The 20,779-nt window shown below is 42.1% G+C and overlaps 1 protein-coding gene across 1 annotated transcript in view; it reads right to left on the bottom strand.

Annotated features, from left to right (window-relative positions):
• Nucleotides 1-5,626: 5,626 nt before the first annotated feature.
• Nucleotides 5,627-20,779, bottom strand: part of spsb1 (splA/ryanodine receptor domain and SOCS box containing 1) — an 84,988-nt gene continuing 69,835 nt past the window's right edge. Inside the window, exon 4 of the mRNA XM_067970335.1 lies at nucleotides 5,627-6,885. Within this exon, the coding sequence (XP_067826436.1) occupies nucleotides 6,758-6,885 (128 nt within the window). The 3' untranslated portion in view covers nucleotides 5,627-6,757. The remainder of the gene's footprint in view (nucleotides 6,886-20,779) is intronic.

Genomic DNA, 20,779 nt, shown 5'->3' with positions numbered 1-20,779 from the left:
AACCCTCCTCCTCCCCCCCAACCTGGTGCAAGTTACAGGGATTAATTTCTAAACTGAACATTCAAAAACTATGGCTAGTTAAACTAGCTTTGCAGATATCAACTAATATGGGTTATGTCATAAACATGCATGTTATAATATGCTCATGGTGTCAGCCTTGGAGCACAAAGGAAGCCAAACCTGGAATTTAACCCATCTGGTACATAACCTGCGAGTGCTTAGTGTCAACACTGGAAAACTTTTCATTTTCAAGAGGAATTATATATAAAAATAATCTGTGCTCCCCCACAAGCAAGGATCTTCGTAACATCTTTTAACCAAGAATAGTACAGGGGGAGCTAAAATATGGATGCTAAATAGTTATCTGGTATTTCTACTGAATGCTCCTTTCTTTATTCCTGTGTCGAACAGGCCTGGTCAATCACGCCAAACCCTCTCTCAAGTCCCATACCATCTTTTACAGGCTCCGGCCTCTCCAGGGCACCAATGAAGGGAAGATTTTGCTGGAGTTGCCTTTGTTTAGCTCAGGTGACCTCAAGGAAACGTCTTGCTTCGTTCACAACAATGCCTCTTTAAATGTTAACATAGGTATTACCTACGTAAGTCACTGCTTTTGTTGTTGCACCCCAAAAAAGTAAATTCATTGTGAGAAATGGACATTTTTGATGTACAACATACTATATACACACGAGTATTTTTCATATACTGACTTTGAGATAACGAGATTGGCAATAACCCCCCCACCCAACATTTTTTTTTTCTCCACAGAAAGGATTTTGGGATTGAGTTATGTTTAAGTGACAAAGCACAGGTTTAAAAAAAGCCCAAAGGCTAAAAGCATTAGAGTATGTTAAATTCAGACAAGCCATTTTGGGGGATGTCATAATTCAGTCCATTTCAAATGCGTACAAGGACCTATTGTTTCATCCCAGGCCTTTTAGCCAGGATGACCAGGGATGTTAAAAAATCAGTCATCTCACCTCAGGTGGCCAAATATTCATATCCACTGTGGCGAGGATGGTTCTATTAATGTGGGCACAGTCCAATGTGCCTGTAATGAACATACTCCTGGAAAAGGGGTAGTTGGTTTGGTAGACAGGCATGCTGGCAAATCCCATCACAGTCAAGTGTCAGGAGACACTGCCCCTCTGCTTCCCGGAGTCAGAATTTTAAAAAAGTGAAAATCTATGGCGGGAGCATTTGGGTTTTGAACAAAGGAGTTGGGGGGGGGGGGGGGGGAAATAGAGCCTTGTGCCCAGGGCTGGATGCTGAAGATGCAGGTTTTGCAATTAAAAGTTGCCTGGAAAGAGAAATGCCAAAAACAAGCTCACACAAGGGACTTCTGTGGTTTATTATTCCACCCTCTTCTGAGGAGAGAAATGAGATTGAGTTAATTGAAATTTACTTGGACTGTTGCTCTATGTTCACTTGCTGTCTGTGGACTGAAACAGCTTAGCAATTTATAAGTGGCCTCATTGCACCAAGTGTTTCCCAGTCCACCTTTGAAAAAGGTTGGAGAAGCACATGTGAAAGATTTATCCAGTTCAAATCCCAAAAGGGTCCTATTGAGATGCTCAGCCCACATTCTACCCAAGAGAATGTCTAAGGCATCTGAAACGTGTAGCAAGCTCCATCCACTATTTTACAACCAGATACTTGTTATATACACATTTCCTGATACTCAAGTGCATGTTCAGTGATTGATCTGCAGTGTGTTATAATTGTACATTAAAAGCTGAAACTTTAAAAAGGTGTAGTTTTAGAATGATTATTTCTGGTGATACACTGCAAAATGGTCACCAGCTCTACCCATAAAGCGAAGTTTGGTGCCGCCAAGCAAAATGGCGTTTTCTCATTTAATATTTTTCATGCATGTTGTGTATGCCCTCTCTCTAACTGGAGTCAAACAGACTTTGTTCTGCTGCCACAGTTGGATCTCCACCACCCCCCCTCCCCCTGAAGGTGTTAGCTCCTTGTGATACTGGCCCATGGTACTTCTGGTACCACACTCAAGGAGCCATTACTCTCATGAGAATCTAGTGAGTGAGAGGCAGCAGGGCATTTTGTTTGTGGGGGGTGTGGGGGGTATATAGTCCAGCCCAATGTTATCCTCACCTGATGTCCACACAAATGGTGTCAGCAGAGGTCACTGGATGAACTTTTTAAAAAGTTCAGCTTTTAAAATGTACAAAAACAGCACACTCCAGTTTAAGTGGAAATGCAGGTTCTGATCAACAGCTTTTTGTTCTTAATATGGCTTAAGATAGCTATGTAAACCCAAGGAGATATAAGAAATAAGTACTTCAGTGGCTTCTACAGTTTCTGAACATCAATGGAAAATTGATAAATCAATGCCTCAATTAATGCCAAGGTCTTTTTCACAGATGTTTCTCTAGCTTGGATACCAAGTAGGGTATAGAGTGGTCAGTGCTCCTGTTATGGACCACATGGGATTGAGCAAGTTTCATTGCGAAATGCTTGTGACACTTAATTCATTGTATACCACCTGCAAACAAAACCAACCCATTCCTTGAACCAAGAGTCTTCACACAGTGAAACCCAAGTCTGCATCTGCTGTGTTAATGTTAAGTTAAAAGAAGGAAAGTTATATACAGGTGAGGGAGGCCATTCAGCCCATCCTTCCATAGAAACTGCAACCCCATAGTTACCTGCACTGAAATACTTTGCTGTCACTTCAGACATCTACACCAGAAATAAAATATGAATGGTTAGGCACTGCTGTATCCTCAACTGGGAGAGCACTTTCCAGGGCAAAGCAGCACTTCAATTGGCTCCCAGCCCAGCCCTCCATTGAAATAAAGGGAATCATTCCAGGACATTAGGAACCCATCCCTTCCCCCACCTCAAAAAACTGGCATCAAACATGCAAAGGAGGGAATAAGATTCAAAATGGGAGGTTTCCACTAAGCAACAAAAAAAGTAATCTCAATGCAAACTGGGAGATAATACTGTAAACAAGAAAGTTCAGACAAAATACCCAGTGGTCAACTTTTCTTTCCATCCCTCTTAAGATACATCAATGTGATCAAACACAAGGTCTTGTTTGCCCATTTATTTTTGTGCTAATTGTACAATTTTCCACTGTACCCATGAGGCATGGTTGAACAAATCTTGAAATATAACTAAGTATCAGGGGGGTGGGAAGAAACAAGAACAATTAGGTTCCGATAAACCCAGCCCCTCTCAAGTTTGGAGGAGAGCAGGGTGTAAAAGAGAAGTGCTGCAGATCAACGTAAAATGTGAAAGAGGGTCTATGCAACACTATTAGCAGAGTGTCTACTGACAATGGTCAGCCAATGAGTTGGAGGTGGGGCAGGCCTTGCATTATTTATTCAGCAAACAGCAAGCAAAGTCTATTTACAGAATCTATTTAAAAAGCACCTCTACCAACTGCAGCTGCAATCAGTACTCAGCAACTTTGCCAATAAAAGCAGGATGATTTCTCCAGCAAAATGCAGTGGAGGATAGTTGCATACTACAAATTACGTGCGTAAAATCAATCCCAGTCACTTACAGCAGTGCAGGCTCCAGGCGTGATTGGGTAATTTCCCTCGTCAATCATCTCCATTCTGGCCGAGAATGATGGTGTCACTATATGCAACCAATTACTAGCAGGATTTTTTTTGGGGAGTGGGGGAGGGGTGATGAGAGAAGGTGTTACAGCAGATTTGCCAACGCCTTAATAGCTAAGGCAGTTTTTCCGTTCGACCAGTGTGGTCTCAAATCTTCCAATTAAAATGGGATGACAGTACTCAGCAGAGAATAGATGTTAGATTTTGTTTTCAAAAATAGAACCTTTAATGAATCTGCCAGGCATTTGCATTGAAGAGTATCACAAAGTTTCTTCCATTCTTAATAGACTTTATTAGGTAGTTGTGTATAATATCTACAGCATAGAAGAATTAAAGAATTAATGTTGTCAAATCATACAGGATTGCAGTGACAAAATATTTGAGGACAGTTAAATAGATTTGATAAGTTCATGGAAGTTCATGTGCAAGCTGCACAACATTAGTTTAAAGCAAGGTTTCTTTTCAATGATCGACAATATGGGCATCTTGGTGACTGAAATTAAGAACAGATGCGTCCCTTCAGTCTGTGCAATATTCCGAGGAGAACACAAGAAACAAAGGCAACCACATGGAACAGCGTCTTATAATAAATTAAAAAGGTTGTAACAATCTAATCTACTTTGCGATAAACCAGTTTCCTCCTCCTGCCACATACGGGAGATTTAACAAGGAGTTAAAAAAGATCTCAATCATTGCTACAATCACTGGAGCACTCCAGGGTGTTCAAGAAACAAACAGTGCGATTTTCTTTTGAGCAAATACTGGGGCTTTTAAAGGTGCAATTAGAAAAGCATTCAATTGGTACAAAGCTTTTCTGCTTGATGAGATTCCCTTTCAGGTTTAGCCAAAGAGCTACTCAAGTTCGCTCAGCAATTAATGCAACCATGTGTGTCAGATACATTTTGATTTTCTTGTAAAACAGCCAATCTGCTAAAGTTCTTTGCTGTGTAGCTCCAACACTGCTCCTTTTAGAAAAACTTCATTTTAGAGGAAGCAGATCAACAGAAGACAGAGGAGAACTCTTCATAAAAGTGTTGGCAGACGTCTTCTTGCTTGCACGGGAGATCACAGTGATGAAGATGACATAGTTCTTCACCCTCCCCAAACCAAAAGTAGTCAAATAAATACTTCTATACAGATGACACCTCTTTTTGATTGATTACAGTAAAGGATGAAATTAGCAGGTACATACAGTAATATTTGATACCACAAGTTCGGGCAGTTACGTGTTCCGAAAAGAATTATGGAGCATTAAAATTGAGTAAGTCACTCTGTTTAAAGTACAGCCAAATCATATTACTTCTCTGCAGACCTTAACAACTCAATGTTGGAGCATTTAGCCAACATAAGCAAATGGACCAACATTAAAGTTTGTTGCATTCATGAAGATCTGTTCTCACGTTTGATTGTAAATATCTGCTAAATTTTCATCTTGGTCAGCCTCTTTTAACTATCCCAATTAATCAATGTTGTGTCAACTATGAACCACAGACATCACTTGATAAACTTTTTTGCAACAAAAAAAAGTGTAATTCACTTTGCCCTTTAAACAATCCCGACCCTGGATAGACAGGATTTCCCTTCCAAATACATGGCAAATAAAATAGCTTAAGGCTTACTAAAAAGGCACCCTACAGCAGCTTTCAATAGACATATACTCTTATATACATAGTCTGTACAGGATCCATTTTAAACCACTTTGGTTGTGATTTTATTCATGTTAACACCCTGCTGCTAAACTGAAACATGGATTAAAGAAAGGAAATTGTACAAACTCGCATCAGTAGTGCCTTTACAGAAAATTTAGATATTTGGACAATAGCAACGAGTGTGCAAAGGTAATGATAAACGTTAGCAGTATTACATGTTGGAGAATATAGACAATACAGTGAGGACAGGACAATGCCAGAGAAGTGAGCAGTGGCATATTTCACAGGCACTCTGTTGATGTCCTACTAGAGTCATCTGTACGATTTCAATTCTAATGTTGTCACAACCATTTTTTTTGCTCTAAAAAGTAAACAAAACCCAACTTAAAAGTTAAATTTTATTTCATGATAGCTTTAAAACAACCATTTTATCCACATATTGCACATTAAAACCAATAGATGCTGCATCACATTAGGACCCGTCCGGTATATTCCCTAAAACTAGTCACTTATACAGTTACTTGCGAAGTGAAGCTATTATAGCAGTTTTCTACCAGACCTGCTAGTAAGAGTCTTTGTGATAAAAAAGCGTTTGGCTTAAAGAAACAGCATTCCTTTAATTCACAATTCTGATACCTTCTTGTGCACTTCAGTAACCACAAAGGAGCAATGGGTCAACTAAAAAAAAATAGTAATGACACTGGACCAACCACAAAAAAGACTTTATTCGAGTCAAGGTGAGGTAATTTAATAATTTAAAAATAGATTTGGTTTATTTTTCCACCAGAAAAAAAAACTGCGGGGGTAAGGAAATCAGCGTTAGTTAGTGTGACAGCTTCCTTTGGATCCTACATGGAATCGGATCTTAACCTGAATCACACAAGTCTTGAAAATTTTCCCTACTCAAATATTCAATGTAGATTGTATTTTTAAAAATATATAATTGTAATGGGTTGCATCAATCCCCCCCCACTCCACCACCCCCACAAACTTATTACCACCTGAAATTTTCATCCATAAAGACTTCTATAGCAGCTAAAGAATATACTGTAATTTAAGCACAATTCAGAGCCCAACACTATTTGCATACAGAAGTAGCAATACATGGCAGAAAACAGGGATATATTTCCATTTTGACAAATCGAAATGTAGACGATTAGACCAAATTTAGAGGAAAGCTGCCTCTTGAAATTAAAAATAACCAAATCCCCAAATCAGAAGAGTTAGATATGTCTTTCGATTTCAGAAAGGATTAATGGAAAGGTTCGCATTGACTGACACTGTAAAAAATATCCACATCTCCCAACATGGTGTAAAATCTCAAACCTAAAAATTAATTGGATGAAAAACAGATTTTTGTTTAAACAAAAAAAAAGTATTTCATGGAGCTGTTGAGCTTTGCGGGAAAATAAGGTCAGAGTTTGAAAATAATGCCCACCACATAATGGATGGAGAGTAAGCAGAATAACTGCCTGCGTACGTGTCTCTTAGGGTTTCAGTCCATTGCTTACGCGGTCACTGGTACAGAAGGTAACTCTTCAGGGAGGCTGGTAGTGGTAGTGACTGGATTTCATTCAAGCGATCCTTGCCTAGAGCGACCCGCACTGAACGCCGACAAAGATCCATCAAAGGCAGTGGTTCAGCTGAAAGGAAAGTTAAAAACAGGGGTTTGTGCGTTAGATAAAAATTGTATTGGTACGTTAAAAATGTCTACATATAGTAACCATTATAAAGTTCTGTAGTACTTTACATAACATGGAAAGCATGTATAGGCCATCAAAAGTATTAACTGACAGTGGAAAGAGCTGATCTCATCACCTGCCATATACTCTGCTTTTCTTGTTCACCTCCATTGTAATTGACAACCAATTACCATCCACTAGTGCTACAAGCCTCGTGGCTTTTTAACATAATTGTAACTACAGAACAATTTAAAGCATGTTTCAGTAAATAACGCAAAAGATTTCTAAATATCCAATCATAATATGAATGCAAGCGATGTGATCTACTGGCGTTCCCTTCACTTGACTGGTTTTCAAAGGTTAACGACTGAGCTGCGTTACACACCAGGTACTTGCGTTAACAAAAACTGATAAAATGATGTTTTGATCCTTGGAGAACACGACAATAGCTTGGTTTATGGAATTAGATAGATGTTTCAATGTAGCCCCAACTATTCTTTTTCCTTTCCCACTGTCAGAATCACTATTGCATCTTGCGATTAGCTGGAACGGTGCATGAATAATTCCTGGATATTACATCTCAGTCAAATAGGCCTTCTCTTTCTCCTGGCCCCATAACATTTTTAAAAAATCAATTCACAGTCTGATATCCTAAGGACAGGCACAAAATAGCCAAACCAAAGCAGAGGGATTCAAATGAGCTCCAATTTACTACTGCTCAACAGGACTGGTTTAAAACAAGTGCCTTCCTACATTTCAACAGTGACTACAATTCAAATGTATGCTTTGGGACATCCTGAGATTGTGAAAGGTGCAAGTCTTTCTTCCATTCATTCCAGGGCAATAACAAGGGAATATAGACCCACGGTTACACTTAATGGTGCAACTGTTGTTAATGGTCTTATTTTGGTAATCAATCACACTTTTTAATATCAGTGACTAATCACAATATAGAACAAGAGAATTAATTGGAAATTCTTCCACTATTCAACTCAAAATTACTAAATGCCCTTTATACACCATGACATTTCTCGCATCACAAAAGGCACCAAATGAACAGCCAAAAGACTTTCTGCCTGAAGCACAATATTAGGCAGCAAATTAAGTTAGAATTTTAAATCAGATTTATGTAATAAGAGGTTAATTTAAGCAAATTATTCTGAAGTATTTTGCAATGCATGGAGCATACGTGACATTATCCATCCTTAAAATGTTTCAATCAATGGTCTGTCACTGGAAAAGCAACATTATGGAAATGTGGCCAGTCTTCAGATTACAGTCTAGTCCTGATAATTGAGTCAGCTTGGCACAAAATAAAAATTAAGTACTATAGACAACACAAAGTGGGAATTTAGTGCTAAAAAAAAATTCAGATAATGTGAATTAAGCAACTTTGAATGATGTAGTGAACCCATCAGAACTGCTTTGATGAAAGGATTGTAAAGAGTGTACCTTTCCCCATGGAGTGCAGATACCAATCAAAAGAAGCTTCCAATCTTAACTGGGCAAGGAAGCTAAATTGGCAAAGATGCATTCTCTAATCCAGAATATCTAAGCAATTCTCTTGCCTTTCAAAAATGTATTTAGCACACTTCCACATGCGACTTCACTTCATCCCAACACAGACCGTTTCCATCATAAGTTCACCAACAATCATTTAATAGAAACATTCAGAAATTAACATTCCTCGCAACTTAAAGGCAAAGTTCCTCCCAACTGATTCAGAACAAAGCCCATTTCAAGCAGGTCACCACGAAAATCTGCTCTTATGAAATCAGAGTATGATTGAAAATTTGCAAATCACAAAAATAATTACAGTTTCAGTACAATCTGATGATAATTCAATTTGGAACAATTTACCCAAGTGCAGTAACAATTGAACATGGTGGATGATTTTGCTGGTCTGGGTACAATCAGGTTGTGGACAAGGACATTTATCTGGTGGCAGCCCCGTTAAGAACACAACCTGGTCACGTCATTAGGTCCCTACCAATCAATTTGCTGGTGGTTAACCATAACTCTTGAAAAGGTGCTCCTACCTCTAAATGAGTGGAGGCAGCAGGAAACCAGTAAGTAAGAGATTTTAAACCTATGTGTTTAGGTAAAATGTTACATTTTTTTTCTGAAATAGTTACAAAAAAAATTAGAAGAGAGAAAATGGGAACATAGGTTGAGCACAGTTGTTTAATTTCCATTACTTTTCTACACTTTAGGTTATTATAGAACAAAAGCTACTCCCAATTTTAGTGTTTCAGCATTGTACACGCCAAATTTAAAAATTCAGCCAGCCCAGGGTAGTAGTTATCCTCGGACCTGCTGGCACGTATTTAAAAATAAAAGCACCATTTTCCCAGCAATGGCAAGTATTGACTTTGCTGCCTGACCTCTGCCAACTTGACCTTTTTTGAGTCAGCTGCTACATAGAAAGCATAAGAAAATAGGTCATTCGTTCCACCGAACCAGTGTTGATGTCTATCCTCCCCATGAGCCGTAGTTCCAATCTGCCTGGCTCCCTTATCCTTTTATTCCATTTTCCTTCAACCACTCAGCTAAACTATCCTTAAATGTTGACATTATCTCTGCTCCAATTACTAACTCTGGTAATGTATTCCACAGCCTCACAGCCCTGGGTAAAATAAAACAATTTGCATTGATATAGCACCTTTAACATAGCGAAACGTCCCAAGGCGCTTCACAGGAGCACAATCAAATAAAATGTGACACCGAGCCATGCAAGGAGATATTGGGACAGGTGACCAAAAGCTTGGTCAAAGAGGTCGGTTTTAACGAGCGTCTTAAAAAGGAGGAGAGGTAGAAATTTAGGGAGGGAATTTCAGAGCTTAGGGGCTAGGCAGCTGAAAGCACGGCAGCCAACGATCGAGCCATTAAAGTAATAGCTTCCACTGATAGTTCAAGTGTCGCACAGGGTTTCTCCAGTCACATTTTCCTTGGTTTTGTAAGCAAATATCCAAACATCCGTTTGATACTTTTCGACTAGTCCTGCAGCACCATCGCATTGAAAACCATGAAAATTTCAGCTTTATTCATAGAATCATCCCATTTTATCCACATAAACAGAGGTAAACTGAACTGGGGGTAGAATGACATGATTCATTAAATCATTTTATTCTAACACAAACTCAAAAAGAACAAACAGAATGCTTGGGGACGATATTAGGAGAGGTGAGCAAAAGCTTGGTCAAAGAGGTGGGATTTAAGGCAGGTCATGGAGGAGGTGGAGTCAGAACTCAAGAGCGTGGAGTCTAGGTGGCTGAAGTCATGGCTGCCAATGGTGGGGTGAAGGAAGTGGGGGGGGGGGGGGGGGGGGCGAAGACAATGCAAAAATGACCAGAGTCTGAGGAACGGAGGGTGCGGGGAGGAGATTGTAGGGCTAGAGGAGTTAAGCAAAAAGTAGGGGGGGAGCAAGACCATGAAGGAATTCAAACACAGGATAGAAATTTTAAATTGTAGGTATTTTTTTTGGTGGGGTGGGGGGGGGTGCGGGGGAGAAAATCAGGAGCCAATGTCGGTCAGAAAGGACAGATTGATGAGTGAACGTGACGGGGCTTGGTACAGGGTAGGATATGAAGTTTTGGATGAGTTGAAGCATACATAGCGTGGAGGATGGGAGGCCAGCCAGGAATGATCAAGTCTGGAGCTGACAAATGCATGAGTGAGGGCTTCAGCAGATGAGCTGAGGCAGGGGTGAAAGGGGGCAATGTTAGAGGTGGAAGTAGGTGGTTTTTGTGATGGAGAGGATATGGGTTTGGAAGCTCAGCTCAAAATTGAATAGGATATCGAGGTTGTGAACAATCTGCTTCAACCCAAGACAGTGGCCGGGCAAGGGGATGGAAGTGGTGACAAAGCGACACAGTTTGTGGTAGGGGTCGAGGATGATGGCTTCAGTCTTCCCAATGTTTAACTGGAGGAAACTGCAGCTCATTCAAGACTGGATGTTGAAAAGCAGTCTGACAGCAGGGGCAGTGGAGGGGACATACATGTGGAAGCCAACCCCATGTCTTTGGATCAGTCAGATGGTGAAATGACAGGGAAAAACCTTCAGCCATTCACTCTCCACAAACAAAAATGATGCAAAGAAGTAGGGATCCGAATCTACAAAGCAAGCCAACTGAGAAGCAACAAAACAATTGATTAAGTCAACAAAATGTTGCTTAGTGACGACATTTTAGTCCAAATTAGTTCCTTGCACAGATAGAATTCCAAGTTCCATTCTAGCACCCGAAGTTACCATAACAGGAATAGTCTGCTCATTTTCCCAAATAACTATGCTCACCCCACAGAGAAAAAAATCAATACAAAGAACCCTGATTCCACTGAGCAAGGCTTTCAGTACAAAGTCTGATGAGTCTCCTATCTTGCAAGTATATATCAAATATAAATATGTCATAACAAAATTAAGATGCAGTAATAGACACCTTCTTGAACCAGTGCAGTCCCCATGTTGATGGTGCCCCCATGATACTGTTCAGTAAGGGAAAAATCGGGGATTTTCACCCAGTAACAATGAAGGGACGATGGTATGTGTTCAGTCATCATTTATAGAATCATAGAAGTTTACAACATGGAAACAGGCCCTTCGGCCCAACATGTCCATGTCGCCCAGTTTATACCACTAAGCTAGTCCCAATTGCCTGCACTTGGCCCATATCCCTCTATACCCATCTTACCCATGTAACTGTCCAAATGCTTTTTAAAAGACAAAATTGTACCCGCCTCTACTACTGCCTCTGGCAGCTCGTTCCAGACACTCACCACCCTTTGAGTGAAAAAATTGCCCCTCTGGACCCTTTTGTATCTCTCCCCTCTCCCCTTAAATCTATGCCCCCTCGTTATAGACTCCCCTACCTTTGGGAAAAGATTTTGACTATCTACCTTATCTATGCCCCTCATTATTTTATAGACTTCTATAAGATCACCCCTAAACCTCCTACTCTCCAGGGAAAAAAGTCCCAGTCCCAGTCGATCTAACCTCTCCCTATAAGTCAAACCATCAAGTCCCGGCAGCATCCTAGTAAATCTTTTCTGCACTCTTTCTAGTTTAATAATATCCTTTCTATAATAGGGTGACCAGAACTGTACACAGTATTCCAAGTGTGGCCTAACTAATGTCTTGTACAACTTCAACAAGACATCCCAACTCCAATTTATACAGCGCCTTTCACGACCTCAGGACATCCCAAAGCGCTTTACAGCCAATGAAGTACTTGGAAGGGAACTTTTAGGTGGTGATGTTCCCACGACATTGCTGCTCCTGTTCTTTTCGGTGGTGGAGGTCACAGGGAAGGAAGGTGCTGTGAAAGCAAGCTCCAGTATGTCCTGTAGAGAGTACATACTGCAGCCACAGCATACAGGTGTTGGATATCGAGTCCAGTGAGGGAGCATCAATCAAGCAGATCTTCACACCTCAGTTATAACCACATCTTGTGGTTTCAATCTGTTCACTTTATAAAAAATTTCTTTAAATGCAATGTTGCACAAAATGCTTCCATAAAAATGTGAAACAAGTGCTTTATACTACAGGCCAGCAACTGGACAGCTGCTAACCAGCTGTCTAGTGGCTCTAGCCTTCATAATCAGCCCTGAAAATCTGACACACTACCCTTGTTTCTAAAACACACATGGACAGGATGACTGATGGCACACTACATGCACCAAACAAACAATGGGTATGTAAATAGCATAACTACCTGTGCAAACTGGCAAATACAGCATGACTGCTCTATTTATTCCTCGGGAGCCTTTCAAAATATATCTGTGCAACAGATTCTGTAAAATTCTTACTCTGAATACAAACAGAATTAAGAAAATCTACTGAGCTAAAACATGTGGGGGCGTTCTCTGAATAAACTGTAAACCAGTTGTGTTTTCATTGTTGGCACAAAAGTGCTACTGTTGCCCTCAAAGGATTAAGTTACTGTTTTTGGAACAGCAGCTGATCCCTCTGCACACCTCCCCGGAGGAATCGACTTTTCCATGGTTGCTGAAGTCCAGCCATTGTTCGGAGCGATGCACCGCACACTGCCAAGAAAAGCAGACTGACCTTTCCAGACGAATCCTGAACTCGGAGTGCAACAGTCAAGCTCACGGACAAAAACACAAGAGTTTTGTTAATATGGACTCCAGGACATCTGCTCTAATGGCATTTAAACTTTCAACAGCGAGAGCCTGGATCTGAAAAACCAGCCACCCCGAACTGCAATGTAATTCTGTGGTATAATTGATAGAGCAACTAGGAGTAATTTCCGTCAGCATTCTGGCGCAAAGTTACATCAAGTCTACAGCACAGAAACAAGCCATTCGGCCCAACTGGTCTATGCCGGCCTTTATGCTTCACACAAGCCTCCTCCCTCCCTACTTCATCTAACCCCATCAGCATATCCTTCTATTCCCTTCTCCCTCGTGTGCTTATCAAGTTTCCCCATAAATGCTATTTGCCTCAACTACGCCTTGTGGCAGCATGTTCCAAATTTTACCACTCTGGGTAAACAAGTTTCTCCTGAATTCCCTGTTGGATTTATTAGTAACAACCTTATAATTGACCTCCAGTTTTGGACTCCGACAAGTGGAAACATTTTCTCTACGTCTACCCTATCAAACCCTATCACTAGCCCAAAGACCTCGATCAGGTCACTCCTTAAAAGAGCCCCAACCTGTTCAGCCTTTCCTTATAAGTATATCCTCAGTTCTGGTATCATCCTTGTGAACCTTTTTTGTACCTTCTCCAATGCATCTATATCCTTATTATAATATGGAGACCAGAACTGTTCACTGTACTCCAAGTGTGGTCTAACCAAGGTTCTGTACAAGATTAACATAACTTCTGCTTTTCAATTCTATCCCTCGAGAAATGAACCCCAGTGCTTGGTTTGCCTTTTTTTTTAAAAATGGCCTTATTAGTCGCTTTGTGATTTGTGTATCTCTACCCAGAGATCCCTTTGCTTCTCTACCCCAATTAGACTTCTATCCAAGCAGTATGTGGCCTCATTCTTCCTACCAAAATGCACCACCTCACACTAATCTACATGGAAATTCCATTTGCCAATTGCACACCCATTCTGCAAGTTTATTAATGTCTTCTTACATTTTGACATTCTTCCTTTGTATTAACTACACCGCCCAATTTGGTGTCCTCTGCAAATTTTGAAATTGTACTTCCAATTGTTAAATGTAAACTGTGACCAACAGTAGTCCCAGCACCAATCCCTGTGGAACACCACCTCCTACCTTTTGCCAGTCTGAGTAGCTACCTGGTAACCCCTATTCTCTTTGTTTTGTAACCAACTTGCTATCTATTCTGCAACCTGTCCAAACTCCACAGGTTCTGACCTTAGTCATGAATCTACAATGTGGTACCTTACTGAAGGCCTTTTGAACATCCAAATATATTACATCTACTACATTATCCTTGTCTACTCTTTGTTACTGCTTCAAAAGAATTCAGTAAGGTTGGTCAAGCATAACTTTCCCTTCTGAAATCCTTGCTGACTATTCTTTATTATATTTTCATTTTCTAGATGTTTTTCTATTCCATCTTTGAGTAAAGATTCCATTATCTTTCCTACCACTGACGTTAAGTTAACTGGTCTATAGTTCCCTGGACTTGTTCTAGCTCCCTTTTTAAATACAGGAACAACATTAGCTGTCCGCCAGTCCTCTGACACTATTCCCTTTTCTAATGAATTTTTATATGTAATACTGCCTCTGACATCTCGTCCCGAACTTTAAAAAAAAAATATGCACGGATGCAGTCCTCCCAGACCAGGGGTTTTCTGCTCTCTAAGTTTAATTAGTTTATCAATTTTCTCTCCCCCCCCCCCCCACCCCCCCACCAACCCATCTTTTTTGATCTCTTCTTCTAATATCACAGCCACCTTGTTCATCTCCCTGGTAAATACTAAGGCAAAGTAATTATTTAATATTTCTGTCATTACCTGTAAGTTTATCTTGTGCATCCCTTAGTGGCCCTATCCTGATTTCTCTTGCGTTATTTATGTGTCTGTAGAATACTTCACTATTTCTTGTTATATGCTTTCCTAATTGTATATTTTACTTCTTTCCTAACCTCTTCCTATTCCTTTTTGTCATCCTCTCCTTTCTTGTCTATGTACTTAGAACCTGCCTTTTTGTTTAGTTTCAATTTTACCCATCTCTCTTTATTCATCCATGGTGTGTCATTATTGGCTACTTCTTGCTTTTTGAGAGGAATATATTTCTTCTGAACTCTATTGATCACAGTTTTAAATATTTCCCACTAGAGTTGCTGTATTCAGTGCAATACTTTAATAGCCCAATTTTTGAAATCTACTTCATTATCTCTTCCCAGTCTGCTGCAATTTCAAACTCCACATCTTACACTTGAAACTCAATATACTGGAGGTGATCCTGTTCAGTGAAACCGGTCATTAAGATAGAATAGCTCTTGTTCAAATGTTTAAGAATCTATTTCTTCAGCACTGAACTGTATGAGGTGGGAAAAGGAGAAGGTGGAAAGAGAAAGTGGTTATTCCAATTCTGGTACAATACTGGAGGATCAAAGATAAAGTATAGATGAGGGAGACCATTGAGCCCATTCTTTCATCGAGCCCCATCATTCCCCCAAAATTATGCTCCCAATGATAGTTACGTGATACAGAAACTATAGGCCGGAAAGAAGTTCAAGTTCAATCCAGTTCAGTACCACCAATTAATACAAAAAGGTCTTAAAAAGACACTTCAGTGTATCTTTAAGTTCCCATTTAAATCCCTTGCATCATTCACTAGAAGCAGTCACACAACCTGTACAAGACTCAAGCAGACACAAGTTACAATGAAGCCTTCAATAACCACACTCAATTATCTACCTTCTCAAATATCTACAGGAAATGCCTTGTACCAGGTCGCTTTATTTTGTCACCTGCCAACTTCCTTACAAGATAGATTTCTATTTGCACTGTACCATCTTCATTCCTGTACTTCGTCTAGTGCTGCCCCATACGGACAAGACCAGACTTTGGAAACACTTGCCGATCATAGAGATCAACCACCCTATAAGTTGTATTGGAATTCAAATGAAGCAATCAATGCACAACACCACCTAGTAGGTCGAGTTTAGGATGAAGTGTAAGTCATAGGTGTCAGTCTTGGTTCAGTGGGCGTACCCTTGCCTCGGAGTCAGAAGGTCATGGGTTCATGCCCTACTCCAGAGACTTGAGCGTACCTGAAGAGGTTGGCAATGCTTCTCCATTAAATATGGAAAGTTTTTAGAATCTGAGTATAGACATGACCTTCAATCATAATTTTGCCTCATCCAAAAACATTTTAAATCATACATGGCGTAATCACTAGTTGTGGCACATGGTTCCAGTCCCTTCTGCAAAGCATTGGACATCCTGTTGTACAGCAGAGTCATTTGGGAAAGCATAAATAGTATGAGAAACTTTTGTATTCTATCCTGAACTAAACACGTCCAGCTTTGCAATTGCCGTTAACGTTGTTTCAAGGACAAGTTGTATCTGGAGACAGCATTTTGAACTACACATTACAACAGTGCATTAGTGGTCGTAAAAATTTGCATTGGCTTGGGCGAGATTTCAGCCTTCAACATATTGGTGCCATAAGTAGACTGAGCAACACTACCATGTACTTGGAACAGATTTCTATCAAATGCAAGGTGTTTGACTAACATGTAGAACAAAACAAGTTGGAAAGGATCATTGAAAGGAAAGAAAAAAATGCAGCTGAACAAGCTAGTATGGATGTTTTACCCAAGGACGAATTGACTTTTGTCCCCATCTCAATTCTGTGTTCTTCTAACTGGGAAAATTCTGGTGAAAGCATTTATCGGATAGACAAACACAGAAAATGCTGGAAATACTCTAAATCAGGCAGCATCTGTGGAGAAAGAAACAGAGTTAACGGGCGTCATTTTAGCACCCGCTATCGGGTGCGTTCCTGGCAGGGGGGGCTCCGAAAATCGGAGAATCCCGGAGCAGGACCAGAGCCCGCCTCGAACCCGCACACTTCCGGGTTCCCCGCTGACGCGCCGGAGTGCGCGCGCAGCCCCCGCTGGTGGGAATCCCGCAGGATGCCACTTGAAAGTATTTATTTAGGTATTTCAGGTCATTAACTGACCTGATTAAGGGATTATGTGAGGAGGGGTGAGATTTTAGAGCAAACTGGGACTGTTTCCCACTGGGGGAAACACCCCCAGGTCAAATGGACGTGTTGCAGCTGTCAGCCTGTGGCAGCTGCAAAGGTCCATTTGACAGGTGGGGGGGGGGGGGGGGAAAAGAGACCATCACTCATTGCAGGAGGCCACTCTGTCACTTTGGACAAAGTTTGGCCTCCACCACCCTCCTCCTCCTGACAGTCAAAGTCACCAACCTGCACACCTACCTTGGGGTCCAGACACATGTACCTACCTTGCGGACCCCCTCAGATGTACATCTTGCGGATGGGGGCCGCCGTAGCTGCAGTCATTAACTCCTCGGAGGGCGAACAGCATCACCAGCCTCGCCATCCACCTCTGACACGTGGAGCTCCACAAGAGTGCTGTGACACATCCACCTGTACAGCAGGAGGGAGGGCTACCGCAGAGAGAGATGCATCGCAGAGGGCACTACCCTCGCCACAGGGTCCACAGACCGAGGCTCAGCCTCAGTGCACACGGAGGCTCAGAGTCACTCGACATGTAGTCGTGGACATCTGCAGCCTCCTTCATGCCGAGCTGCTCCCGGCTGGCCAGAGCGCCATCTTCTTACCTGTCGCTGTCAAAGTCACCACTGCCCTCAACAACTTCTCCTTCGCATCCTCCCAGGGTGCAACTGGGGACATCGCCGACGTCTCTCAGTCGTCTGCGCAAAAGAGCCCTGCAAATACACCTACACCCACTCTGCAGTGACACAATGGGTGGCATCAGTTGTGGGCCCTCAGTGATCCTCAGGAGAGGGCATTATTGCACAAACCAGACAGGATTCGCAAAGACATGGCAGTAGTGGTGCCAATATAATATGTAATGTGAGTTGGTCAGAAATTCAATATAAGTAACACCCATGACAAACCCTCAAACACCCTTGTGCATCCCCTTCATGCTCACGACACGTTTGCCTTACGCTGCCCACTGCACATATGTGATGCCTGCCCTGTGGCTGCAGCACAGGTAGTGGCAGGTTGAGTGAGGCTGACTGTGAAAGAAATGCACGAGAGGGTGAGTATGAGAGAGAGCCATGAGATTGTATGAGGATTGGGTTGAGTGGTAGTGGCGGGATGAGTACTGGCGAGGTGAGTAGGTGCAAGTAAGATGAGGATGAGGTTTGAGTGGGTGTGAGGGGCGATGTGACAGAGTAGTGTTGGCAGTGCTGAAGGAGATGTGGGGTGGGGACAGTGATGTGGCAGACGGAGTGTAGGGGAAAGACTACGTGTACTCACTTTGGCTGACCTACAGAGGTCATTGGAGCGCCTCCTGCACTGTATGCAGGTGGGCGATATGTTGGTTGCGCTGGTGACCGCCTCTGCCACCTCGAGCCAGGCCTTCCTGGTGGCAGAGGCAGGCAGCTTCCTCCCGCACGCCGGGGGGGGGGGGGGGGGGGGGGGGGAGATCTCTGTCCTCCCCCTCCTCCTCACCCCATCTGATGATACCTGGGGTGAGGCATCATTAAACTGGGAGCAGCCTTCCCCCTGGGCTGCTCCATGCTGTAATTTTTGCTATTTGTTGCAGCATCCGTCAGTGGAGGACTGCCCCTTTAAATAGAGCGCCTCCAGCTGACAGATCTTACTGCGCATGTACAGCCCGCCCGACGCGCAGATCAGCAGCGGGGAACCCGGAGGAGCAGGTAAGTGGATCCAATTTGTGGATTGGATGGTACAATCGCGCAGGAAGCTGACTAATTTCACCGGGCGCGTTACCCATGCGTCCGATAGCCCCCCCGCCGAGAACCCGCAGCCCTGGTAACATCGAGCCCAATGGTTCAGATCGATGACCCCTTCATCAGAACTGGGAGAAGTTGAAGATTAAACTGTTTTAAAGCAAGTTCAGAGCCAGGGGATGGTGGGGGGAGGGGGGGTGGAGGAAAGAAAAAAAAGGGAAGGTCTTGATAGGGTGGAGGGCAGGAGTGATGAAATGACAAAAGGGATGATGGTGCAAGGCAAGGAGGGTGGTAATGAGACAAGTAAAGAAATAAAAGATGGGTCTAGAGGAGCTGTAAATGGCAACATCAGAACCATTACCAGCACCTGCTGTCCAAAAAAAAATGGGAGCAGTGGTTATGATCTGAAGTAATTGAAATTAATGTAGAGTCCGGAAGGTTGTAAAGTGCCTAAACGAAAGATGAAGTGTTATTCCTCGAGCTTCATTGGAACAGCGTAAGAGGCCGAGGACAGACAGGTCAGAGTGGGAGCGGGACGGGGAATTAAAATGGCAAGTGACCGGCAGGTCAAGGTCATGCGTGCAGACTGAACAGAGGTGTTCAGCAAAGCGATCACCCAATCTGCGTTTGGTCTCCCCGATGTCGAGGAGACCACATTGTGAGCAGCGTATACAGTATACTGAATTGAAAGAAGTACAAGTATCCTGCACTGTGTAAATGTTCTCCTTCGTATTAAGACAATGTCATTCAAGGCACTTTACAGCTTTTTGCAAAAAGCTGTAATGAATAAAAATGTAATTTTTTTGCAAAACGCCTGTTCCAGATAGAAAGCCTGAAAGTCCCTTGAATACAGCACTGGTTGATGGCCCAAAACTCTCCACCTACTGCTCCAGTATCGGCATCAATGCCGATTGGAGCAGCAGGTGGAGTCTGTCAGGTCACCAACTGAAGCTGCAGCATCAGGGCAACAAGTGACAACAGTGGAGGAGCATGGACGAGTGTCCATTCCGGACCTTGGAAAACTGCGGAATCAGAAACTGCACTCCAGGTCCCAAATCAGGATTGGCCAATGCTGCAGGAGTAGGTGTATAATGCCACAATTATTTGTTGCATACTTGTCACAACCTAGAACAGGAAGCAAAACTAAATCAAACGCTTCAAGGTTTCCATCTATACATATAGTTGTGTCCCCAAAACACAGGCATATGTTGCTCATGAACCATGCCCTTCAGGATCATGATGCCCCAACTGAGTTTCCATTTGTACTCCTATTTCTTACTCAACCTGTTTCAATATTGCAAGTCTGGAGGTTTGGAATGGCCAATTCTCAGTGGTGCGTAAATATTATCAGCCAGTAATGTACTGAGTGGGATACTTCGCGATCTGATTGCTTTTTCAGGGGCTGCTGTACAGTGTTGCAGAATACTGTTGTGTAGACTGTGGTTAAATCTATGTACCCAGAAGTAGGCAAATATTTGTGGAAAATCAATTATATATTTAGCGAGAGAGAGAGAGAGAAAGAGAAAGAAAGAGAAAAAAAAGAGAACAGAGAGGCACTATTGATTTCCATTCATATTGTGCATACTGGATAGTAAAATACTCCAGAGGCAAACTCCTTTTTTTGGAGAGCAGCTCTGTCATTGCTTTAATGCATTTCCAAAGAGGTTTGCCTCACGAGGGAGGCTTTAAACATGCAATCAGAATGTGCCTACGAAACAGATTTCCCTGGACATCTGGCTACGTACACTCACACAAACACCATAATGGTGAAATGGGAAGTTTCACAATCAGCATTATATCCTGTAATGAAATAAATTGTTCTCTCAGGGGTTTTGAACAGCTAGTGATACAGTTTCACAATTCAAATTATATCCAGTCCATTATTCAGCCAACCTCACTTGCAGAGTACTACAAAAATTCACCTCAATTCCCTATGCATCCATTCTCCTCTGTACAGGTTGCTTAGGAGACAGTCTAAGGAGACTTCCAAG

This window comes from Heptranchias perlo, chromosome 32, assembly GCF_035084215.1.
Source record: "Heptranchias perlo isolate sHepPer1 chromosome 32, sHepPer1.hap1, whole genome shotgun sequence".
In the NCBI taxonomy this organism is placed as follows: domain Eukaryota; kingdom Metazoa; phylum Chordata; class Chondrichthyes; order Hexanchiformes; family Hexanchidae; genus Heptranchias; species Heptranchias perlo.
The sequence above is the reverse complement of the archived record's forward strand: the minus strand, read 5'-3'. Positions and strand labels throughout refer to the sequence as shown.